The 11,540-nt window shown below is 38.8% G+C and overlaps 1 protein-coding gene across 1 annotated transcript in view; it reads right to left on the reverse strand.

Moving 5' to 3' along the window:
- LOC109436574 (uricase) overlaps positions 1-11,516 on the reverse strand; it is a 28,406-nt gene extending 16,890 nt beyond the window's left edge. The window contains exons 1-2 of the mRNA XM_019715248.2: positions 11,387-11,516; positions 1,678-1,896 (exon numbers count right to left, since the gene is read on the reverse strand). Of these exons, the coding sequence (XP_019570807.2) occupies positions 1,678-1,896; positions 11,387-11,416 (249 nt within the window). The 5' untranslated portion in view covers positions 11,417-11,516. The remainder of the gene's footprint in view (positions 1-1,677; positions 1,897-11,386) is intronic.
- Between the last annotated feature and the right edge of the window lie 24 nt (positions 11,517-11,540).

An 11,540-nucleotide genomic window follows, 5' to 3' on the forward strand; every position in this document is an offset into this window, starting at 1 on the left:
TGGAACAAAAGTCTATTTTCAATTTATTTTTTTAAGAGAGAGTGCCTTTTTCTGTAGCCCTGTCTGTGCTTGCTGGGCCATTCTGATTAACAAGAGAAAGGTTCACTGCGGAGATAAGCCTCGAAGAGTTTATATTTCAATTAGTTTGTTCATTTCATGCACTATGGGTGTGGATTTCATACAAAAGCATGAGAAAAGAATCTTTCCAGTCTACATTTCTTGTCTTTCTAGACTTCTTACAAATTAAAAAAGATCTGTTTTCACTCTGTTTTTCTGTGTGTAAATTTTGTTTATTTATGTTTATTTTCTAATTACAGTTGACATTCAATATTATTTTTTATTAGTTTCAGGTATATAGCATAATACTGGTCAGACATTTAAGTAATTTATGAAGTGATCCCACCGATAAGTCTAGTACCCATCTGATACTATGCATAGTTTTTAACAATATTATTGACTGTATTCCTTATGCTATAGCCTACATTCCCATGATTATTTTGTAACTACCAATTTGTATTTCCTAATCTCTTCACCTTTCTCACTTATCCTCCTAAACCCCCTCTTATCTAGCAACCATCAGTTTGTTCTCTGTATTTATGAGTCTATTTCTTTTTAATTTGCTCATTTATTCTGTTCTTTAGATTCCACATGTGAGGTCATGTGGTATTTGTCTTTCTCAGTCTGATTTATTTCACTTAGCATAATACCCTCCAGGTCCATCCATGTTGTTGCAAATGGTAAGATTTCATTCTTTTTTGTGGCAAAGTAATACTCTACTGTATAAATGTACCACAATTTCTTATTCCAATGTCTACTGATGGGCATTTCAGTTGTTTCCATATCTTGGCTACTGTGAATAGCACTGCAGTAAGCATAGGGGAACATATATCTTTTTGAATTAGTGTTTTGGATTTCTTTGGATAAATACTCAGGGGTGGAATTGCTGGGTCATAAGGTAGTTGTAGTTTTAAAGAAATCTCCATACTGTTTTCCATAGTGGATGCACCAATTTGCGATCCCACTAATTTGTACTTAATTCTTTCACCTTTTCCACCCAGCTTCCCAACCCCCATTTAGAAGTGGTAACGTGGCTGAGTGGCCTAAGCCCTAGATTTAAAAAATGAGCTTGAATTGCCCAGAACTCTGTTGGTGGTCCAGCACAGCTTTACCCATACTTAAAGAAATCCAAGGTGAAAGTGCTGAAATATCAGATTCTACCAGTTCCAAGACTTTTTTGAAGAGTATAATTACCACCATATATGGACACTAAGTAGTCATTGAGCTGGGAAAACTAGGAAGGCATTAAAAGTTGGACAAATAAATTTCAAAATGTATCTCATGCCCAAGATTATCTTCTATAGTAACACCAAGAAGAGAAATTGTATTTTCTTCTATGATATAAATACACAGTATTCTAAAAGGAAAAAAAATACACAATAGGACTCAAAGAAATACATGATAAAAATGTATAAAATTTCTTTCTGAAATATGCTCAGGGTTTTGATTTCCCAATGATGCTAATCAAGAGATAACATGTAAAACTGTTGAATAGGATTCTCTACCTAAAAGATGTTGTGAGTTGAGATCCAAGCAAAGAGAATAAAAGACTGAGATGATAATGATGATAATAATAATAATAATAATATAAAAATAAATCAAACAAATGAAAAAACATACTCCTTTGAACTTTGCCAACACATGAACTGTGTTCTTGATGGTGTCTGTAGGGATGATATCTGAATTATCTCCATCCACATAATCTTTTTTGGATCTCAGAGTAAGTTGCACTGACGTTGCCACCTCTTTAATGGTGTGGTATTTTCCATCTCGCTGAATATAGAGAACTTTTACCATATCCTTCCCATAGCCAGTTCGGACAAACTCCACTTCATCATTCTGCAATGAAAACATAGCCATCTTATTGAAGGAGACGGAATGAAAGCAAAAAGCCAATTGCAATTTCTTTAAGCCTTAATTTGATCATATACAGCAGGTCTTCCAGTAACATCATTTTCTTATAACATTGATCAGAAGCCATAGGAACTTAACTCTTGTTTATGTCAATTAGCCTATGCTGAAAATGGTTTTGTAATACCTTGTTTTTCCATAGTTCCAAGAACTTACCTGCATTAAGTGAGGACTTACTATAATTATAAAAGGTGAGAATCAGAGCATTCATGAAGGCAAGCTCATGTCCTACTTTTGAAAAAGAATGAGAACTTGTATGGAGAAAAGGGAATCACAAGTAACAGATGAAACTCTATCAGATTGGCCTGAAGATAGATAGATGGTTTTCTTGAAAAACCATCTTGTGGGCCAAACTACTGTTTTATTTAATCCCTGCTAATTTCATCCTTATAACAGCTATGTGAACTAACATTCCCATTATACAGAGGGAGAAACTGAGTTTCAAAGAGTTTAAGCAACTTGCCCTACTTCACAGAGCTAGTAAAGGATGGAGCCAAGGATTCACACTCAGGTCTGTTGACTCTAAATTGTGTACCCGTAACCACTATATAAACTGCCTTTCTTGTATAAAAATTTTTGGATTATGTTGACTGGAAATAATTATATCCCCTTTTTCATAGAGAGTGATAGTCTGGAGAAAAATGTCCTGTGATCAATAAAAACAATTTGAAAATTTCTTCTACTTGCTGCCAGGAAGCAGAGTAATTAGTGACAGGGTCCAGATTACCTTCAGGAGTGCAGAGCCAGGGCCATCTGGCTGCAGAGATAGCTATGTTTTTAGTGGAGAGACACTTAAATAAAAGCCTCGTGATTGATTCATTAATCCCCTTGTCTGAAGCAGGAGCCCTGGCTAGCTAATCTGTCCATCTCTACTGCTAGGATCCACAAGACTCGTCCCTGAGCTTTACTGGTGTTTGAGAGAAGAAGCAGGAAGGAGCAGGGGGACAGAAAAACCTATATATAGCATCAAAATTGAACATTAAAATGGTAATGAAAGAAAGGGACAAAAAGTAAATCAAAAACAACAAGCAGTGAGAGCCTAGGGAAGAGCACAAAGAAAGAAACTCACCTGCCCATCGCACATATGCGATATGCTCAGATATGCCAAGCACTGCCTAAAAATCTGTTTGCATTAAAAAAATCACCAGGTCCCCTGGGATAAAATTTTATAATACTAGCCAATATCAGAAATGATTGTTATATTCTTAAAGTGAAGGATGAAAGGCTGTCTTAAATCTTGGAGTTAGAGCTGGGTAGGTCATGCTGCTTTTGATCATTGAACATATCCTCCAGATGTGTAGTGTCTAAGTTTGGTCCTTCCTCTGTGGGAGGGACACATTTAAGGGACAACTCTTGGAAAGTCCCCTCATACTTATAGTTCTGTGACTTGCAACAAATAATTTGTTGTCTCTGAGCCTCAGTTTCCCCATTTGTACAAATGCAGATAACCATCCCTTCTTGTAGGTTTGCTGGTGAGTGTGAAAGGCCTGCTCAGTTCCGAATACCTAGTGGTGCAGTGAGGTCCACCTTAGCACCAGTGGCCACGTCAGACGCAGCAGTAGCAGAGATAGCAGAGGGGACCTGGAGTAAAGGCATCCATTTTGGGGGTGGAGAGCACTGATGGCAGCAGCAGGAGGAAGATTCTGACATGTTTTGAGCAACAAAAGATTCTACCTGAGGGAGTGAGGAACTTGACTCGCTTGGAGTCCCTGAATGGTATGGGCTGGGAGCCAAGACCAAAGGTCTCTGAGACCATCCATCACCCCCAGAACTCAGCAGGACTAAAAAAAATGTTATTCCTCAGCCCCATCCCCTGCCACTAAATACCCAAGGTACAGTAGGTTAGTCTGTGAAAGCAAGTGGTCCCCATGTGTCACATACAAAGATTAAATGATAGCTATCCTTCATACCCTCACCCCCGCTCACCTCTCCAGCTCCATATGTTGCCACAACCTATTTCAAACTGCTTCAGCTATCCAGTTACTCAGCCTCTGCACACTTTATCTGCCGGTAGGCCTTTGAATTTGCCATTTCTTCTTTCAGGAACACTCTTTCTCTTCCTCGCTACCCGACTACCAACCTCTTCCCCTGAGACATGTGACCTTCAGGTCTCAGATGCCACTTCTCCCATGTAATCTGCCCCAGCTCTTCAGGTCTGGAGTGAGTGCCCCTTCTATGTGCTCCCGAAATACTGTTATTGCCTATCAAAGTCTTCATCAATTGTATAGTAATTGCCTCATTATGTGTCTGATTTCTTCAGAAATGATAAGCTATGAAAGCAGGAACAATTCTTATCCTAGTTGTGATGGCAACCGCACTGCTCAGCATAGCGCCTCCATGAACAGGTGTTAATAAATGCGTCATGAATGAATGAATGCACCACCACCTCACCCCGTGTGATGACACAGAGTAGTTAATAAAAGTACCCCAAAGGTTTCACTGCAAGAAGAGCTGCTTCAGCTCAGACCCCAGTCGAGGAGTTCCTCTTCTGGGAAAGTGGGGAAGGCCCCTTCTTTCCTCTGATCACCGTAGCCTGTAGATCCCAGGCAGAGATGGCCAGAGAAAAAAAGCCCAGGAAGAGCAGAATGGAGTGGCGACAGTCAGCGATGCAGCACAACGTGTTCACGTTGCTCCAGCACAGCGCTGCCATCGTGGTATTCATGTGGGACCCACATGAGAGAGGCCAGGTCTCCTTTTCAAGCTCCTGACAAGGCCTTGGCACCCGAGAAAAGCCTTGAGTAATCAAGTTTACTGAGCAACGAGTCAGAATAAAAAGGACATAACTCTCTGAGGCTGGAAAAGACTAGAACAAGGACGGTGTGGGATGCCCAAGAGTCTCTCAGCGAAGACTGACAACACAGATGTTCAACACAGTTGTTCTCCTCCATAGTGTCTCCCTCATTTCCGTAGTCAAAGAAATCAAAAGTACGTGGCAGAACCCTATTGTGTGTAATGCACAGTGTGGTGCAGAGATCCATGTCCAGGATAACTATCCAGTAAAATACAAAGGTTGCTCGCATCTGGAGGGTGGGCAGGAGGCTAAGAGAATGGGCCCTGGGCTCTGAACTCAGTCAGGCCAGGGGTGAATCTTTGTTCTGCCACCTATTGGCTCTGTGAATAGAGGCAAATTTCTCCATCTATAAAATGGGGATAATAGGAGCGCCCATCCCTCAGGATGCCGTGAGGATTACGTGCGATCAGATATAAAGCGCTTAGAAAAGTGGCTGCCCAATAGTGGGTGTCATATCAATGTTAGCTATCATTTTATTGGTAAATAATAATGATATGTCAAATTTTGCATCAGTGGGTCCTTCCAGTTACCATTAGAGATAAATACCTGGACTGCACAGCAGTCCAGAGCCAAGGTGGCTAAAACTGAAAACTGCGGCTATGATGAGGCCTCCTTCTGCCTACTTCTGCCTTGTCCTTCCCCAGGCTCCTGCGGCTTGAGGAAACAGTTACAGAAAGACACTCAATTTCCTGGACTAATACTCTGGATCAAATGTAAGCAGGAGTAAATCTTCACCTGGCTCTACACAAGAGAAAATCTCCTTTTCTTAGACACGTCTTGAAATAGAAAGGGATAGAGAATCATTATTTGCCCGCAAGTAATGTTGGAGGGAACTCGCAGAGATTTTAAATGAATCTTATGGAGTTTCACTCCTACAACGAGACAGTGCGTATTCTCTTACTTCCAGGTCATATTGAAAGTGAGGCATGTTGTCACTTCAGGTCTAAGGGTTCATAGCCTGGGGTCTTAACTCACACAGTTCCCAGTGGGTGGCTTTGAGACAGAAAAATATTAAGGAAGATAAGAGAAAACTTTTATAAACTTAAATTTTAAAATACTAGAATTTTCTCTCCAGTCTTAGAAGAGCTACTGTAAATATTATCTCTACCCTCCATAACATAGAGAACTACGAAAGTGCTAGCTATTTAGGACCCATCACACAAGTATAAATATCAATTCTGTTGCAGTGTGCTGTGGTAGAAGGCATGGAGACAGCCTCTCCGTCTGTCTTTCGGAAGTGCTGGAGAAGCTCATCCAATTCTCTGCCCAGGTTTTTTCTTTGCCTAGCTATTTTCTTATGCATTTTTTAACAAAAAGCCTTCAGAGAAAAATGCCGAACTAATCTAAGAAAAAGGAGCACTCAGATGAAGAATATTAATGTCAGTTTAGTGGGTTTTTAACAATATGTAACAATAAGAACAAAAATGATGAATAATAACCTTAGAGGCAGCTGGTATTTTTTTGGTTGCCTAGGATATACTAAATGTCAGATAGAAAAATACTGATATCTAGTAGAAAAAGTCATGTTGCTTTAGGCTGTAGAGTGGCTCATTTTTGCTATGCAGGGGGGATGTGCCCTGAGTTATGTTCAAAGTGTGACTCTAAAGAGATCTGTCAAGCGCTTGTTTCAAGTACAGTGTAACAGCTCATATGCATAATATGGTAGAAAGATAGAGTGACCTGTTGCTTAGTAAGGACTCTATTTACAGGTCCTTAGTTATTGTCATACTTCTGCCTGTTACAAAGGAAGAGAGAGTCATCACTAAATGCCAGGGGAAACACTCATTTTCTTGCCAGCTTCTCTACAGCACCAACAGCCTTAGGGTAGGGAAGAGGAAAGGCCCCCAGGAGCCTCTAGGATCGGGAGCAGGAAACCCCACAACAAAGAATTGATGACGACCTCCAAAACTGCAGTTGGAAGAAAACTTCACTGAACCGTGTACACTGAAAGATACCTCTTTCCTAATGTACAAGTGTTGAAAATTAAAATAATAGTAGCTACCGTTTACTGAGGGGTTGCTATGCATCAGGAAATGTGCATATATTTTCTTTACAAAAACACTGTGAAGTAGGTGTGTTATCCAAGGTTGACAAAGTAAGACACTAGGGTTAGGTAACCTGCCAAGTTCACATAGTTACTAGCTGACAGATGCAGGAGGAAAACCTAGCCCATTTGCCCCCAATGACATGCTCTTTCCCACTACTTCAGAGTCTCTATGCTCCCCTCACATCTAGCCCCTCCACTCACTAGGGAGAAGAAAGAAGCATTCTGATATCAACAGAAGGAGGAAAATGGCCATGCTTCTGCAGGAACCTATATTTCTACACCATTTAAAAATTTTCTACCCATTAAGATCTACATTATCTTATTTATTCCTCACAAAACCCTCTGATTTGGTGGAAAGAATCCTATTTTAAAATAAACTAGCTCAGAGATGTTAAGTGAGTTGCCTAAAGCCACACAGCTGGAAGGCAGACTGATACAACAGAAAGAGCTCTGCTGAGATGGAAGAGTCTTATTCTACTTACACTATATTAGGGAGAATGTACTCAACACCGAGAGATGCCCCTGCCCAAACCATCCTTTTTTTTTTTAGCACTTTAGTCATTTTTTTTTTAATTCCCAGGAAATTTTAAGCTCAGACGGATTCTGTGTTTATTGCACGGATGTTTAAGCTCTGAAGTAAAGGGAAATTCGAAGAGTGATTACCCTTTGGGGCAGGATGAAAATTCAGCTTCATGCCTTTGGTAACAAGGCACTATGTTTGAACTGGACATTAACTTTTATCTGGATAAGGACCATTGAAAACCTGAGTGATGTGGGCTTATTTGTGGTCATTGGAACCATATTACAAAGGACTGTTTTTAGTCCATCTGTAGGAACAAAGAAGTAAGTGCATCATGGAAGAAAAGGAAACAAGGTGGGAAGGAACCATCGTTTAATGAGTGTCAGTTATGTATCAGCGTCTGTGCACACAGCATCTCATTGAATCCTGATAGCACGCTCTGAAGGTACAGATCACAAATCCCACCTTTCAAAAAGGAAGCAGATGCTCTCATGATGTTAAATAGTTTGGTTAAAACTGCATGGCTAATGAGAGGCAGGGGAGGCATGGAACCCAGGTCTGCCTGATTATTTTCACTATATCCAGCTGCTTCCCTGACATAACATTATAATGAAGTTCTTTATAATGGGATTTTACTAACATAATCACTTTTATTTATTTGTCTGATTAGATTTAATTTTTTCTAAATTCTGCATAACCTCAAAATAGTAGGCTCTTCAGCTTTTTTTTCATTCAATCCCTACATTCACTTATATTTATTTAGCTCCTTCTAGGTGACAAACACCATGGTAAATGCTGGAGATACCACAGCAAACAAGGTAGACACTGTTCTGCCCCAATAGAGATTATGCACTAGACCAAACTTTTTGGTAAAGAATCAAAAAGTTAGTATTTTAGGCTTTGCAGGCTCTGTGATCTCTGTTGCAATTACTCAGCTCTACCATTATAGCAAAAAGTAGTTATACATAACACATAAATGAATGTGTGTGGCTGTGTTCCAATAAAACTTTATTTATAGAAATAGACAGCGAGCCAGATTTGGCTCACAGGAGTTTGCTGACCTCTGCTCTCTACAATAAGCCTAAAAAAAAAAAAAAAAAAAAAATCAAGTAATTAGAACACATTGTGATTGAAAAAACTGTAGTGAGCCCTGGGGCTATATTGCAGGAACACTTAAGCCAGATTGAGAAAGACCAAGGATGTCTTCCAGGAGGAACTGGCATTCACGAAGCCACCTGAATGATCAGTAGGAATTAACCAAATAAAATTTTCTGGCCCTCTTCTATGTATGCTACTTATGTTTTCCTTTAACCACATTTTTTTCCCCCTTTCATGAAGGTTTACGCAGCCAGTTTATTATTATTGTGCAAAAATGTCCGTGTGTTTCCTTGGAGCTTGAACTCAAGCTTCAATTCCTTAGAGCTCTATTTTGCTCTACTCCATAACAGACAGCTACAAAGCCTGGGTTCCACGTGGGCGTGCTACTGTTGGTCTCTTTTTTTTTTTTCAGTTACAGTTGGCATCCAATATTATTTTATATTAGATTCAGATGTACAGTATAGTGGTCCTTTAACCATCTTTCTAATGAACACTTCTTTATTTTACAAATACCTGAGTCATTTTGTTTGTCTGATTCCTTTTCATCAGAATAATTCAAGTCTCCTCCCTTTCCTTCCTCAATGAGTACATTCCGTTTTTCCTTAGTTTGTCACATTCTAGATTTTACGCCATACAGCACCAGTCTTGTAAAACTCTGAACAAAAATAAAGCTAAACTTAGATAAGTTTTATGGTATGTAAACCATACCTCAAAAGGCTACTGAAAATAAATAAGTAAAGCCGGCAGCCTGACTCCCAGGTGTCCTCACAGGATGTCGAAACTTTGATAAAGCCAACACAGACCAGGATCTGGAAAAACTCAGCTTTGTCTCAATCTCAAAAAATTCTCACAAATAAAGCTTCAAGGAACATGAACTCACAGCACCAAATCAAAAGTACACACAGTAGGAAGTTTCCATGAGAGAGAGTTGTAAAAACAGATAGCAAAGTGTGACATGCAAAGATTTCAGATAGTGAAATTATCAGACACAAAATATGAAATCATGTATTTAATACTTTTACAGAAATAAAAGAGAAGATTGAGCATATTTTTTTTCTTGAGATACAGTGTGTCTTCTCTTGGGGAAGAAACAAAGGACCACAAAAAAAAGACAAAGTAAATTTGAAAAAGAAGCTAGTAGAACTTCTAGAAATGCATTAATATGTGGATTAAGAAACAGATTAAATGCAACTGAAGAAAGAATTAGATTTTGGAAGAAATAGATTAAGTAATATATTAATGTTGCCAAAGAGAGAATTAGAGAACTGGAAGATAGATCCGAATAAAGAATCAAGGATTAGTTAAGGATTAATCAAGGATTAAGAAACACAGTAGATAGAATATATGAATATATGAATGCAACATAAAATGTACTAGAAAGATGTGATAGAACAAATATGGAAAAGGCACAATTCCAAGCTGAGAATTTCTAGAATTATTGGATGAATGAATGCAAACTTTCAACCATAAAATAAGGAGGCCATTACCAAGTGAAGAACTCTTCCATGTTCACTATGCTTTGGCAAGTTACAATGAAGGGATTTTCTACTATTTTTAGAAGCAATCGTGTTATGAGGCAGAAATGGTATTTTCATAATATTGTACTGCTTGAGCTTCAAAAATGGATAATATTGTGGAAAAAAAATTCTGCCCAGTTTGCATTTTCTCCATCCATCAAATTCACTGTTTCTTTCCACAACATTACTTTGCTGTTTTTAGTAAAAACTGGGACACATTGGAATCTAGGCTTTCGGGTAATGCTGAAATCCCTGGAGCTCCCCAGTGTTTGACACCTAGTGATTGTATAAGGAAGGTTGTCGATTGACAGTCGGCACAATCACGTCAGCAACAATGGGAGATAAGAAAGCTTACTAAGAGTGACATCTGCAAGAAAGTAACCTAACAGCGTTTTCCCAGACCTTGAAATAAAATTGGACTTAGCAAAAACCATCTTAATACAGATGTCCCCCAGTCCAATCACAGGAAGTGCTCAGGTTGCAGTAAAATAATATTAGTTAACATTTGTGGAGCACTTACTATTTGCCAGGCACTGTGCTAAGCATGTAATGAGGAGAAAACAGGAATTATTTTATATTTTATTCAACAAATGTTGTTTGTTGTCAGCCTACATAACTGAAAACAAGGTACTTATAGTCTCTAAATGCCTGGTGCACTCAGCTATTACCATTGTAATACCAAAACGTATCACAAGACAAATGAAATTAATTTTACTTCACTTCAACTTAGAAAAATAAACTTAATGCTATGAAAATTTTTAGAAAGTGATGAAAAGGTTAGGGTTGCTGAGATACTTTTCTTTTTCTGAATGCAGTAAAAACATGTATAAAAAAAAAAAAAAAAAGAAAGAAAGAAACCCATAGAGAAACAGTCAGAAACATGTTTCCTGGTTTACCAGTTTGGTAGATTGTGAATCTACCAGATATAGCATAGCCTTGGCCTCAAGACAGCAAGTCTCAAAGTTTAGTGTACATCGTATTATCAAAATCCTTGTAAAAAAATGTAGATTCCTGAGCCCAATTGGAAGGATTCTAATTTAGCAGGTTTGGCTTGAGGCCCAGAATTCTGTCCGTTATGCAGACACCACTGGACAATGTGAGCGGGTGGTCCAGACGTTCCTCACAAAACTCTGTCTTAGGAGAAATAGAACCCAAGCCTTCCCCTTCCGATGAACCCTGAGAACACTGAACAACTCCAGCTTAACCACAGAATTGATCCGAGTTGCAAGGATCCAGTTTGGTCTGAATTCCTAAGTGACTCTGACCCGAATCCATAATTACAGGGACAGATCAGAGCCATAATGATCTCCAGGCATGAGGTAAACTGCTATTTATTGTAACAGCATTTTTAATAACGGATTCAAAAGCATCATTCACTTAAAGAAATTCCTTTCATATGCCTATCTACCCATCCCTCCCTTCCTCTAAAAAGAGAATGGTCTCACCTTTTTATAGTTGTTAAGATAATGGGCCATTTTCTCTTGGCCTTTACCTTCAGATTCAGTCAAGAATGAGAAAGAATAGTTTGGGTAAAACAGATGTTTGTAACATTTTTTTATTGGACCTGAAGAGTGAGCGGTCAATATGTTTACCTGATTG

This window comes from Rhinolophus sinicus, linkage group LG06, assembly GCF_036562045.2.
Source record: "Rhinolophus sinicus isolate RSC01 linkage group LG06, ASM3656204v1, whole genome shotgun sequence".
Classification (NCBI taxonomy): domain Eukaryota; kingdom Metazoa; phylum Chordata; class Mammalia; order Chiroptera; family Rhinolophidae; genus Rhinolophus; species Rhinolophus sinicus.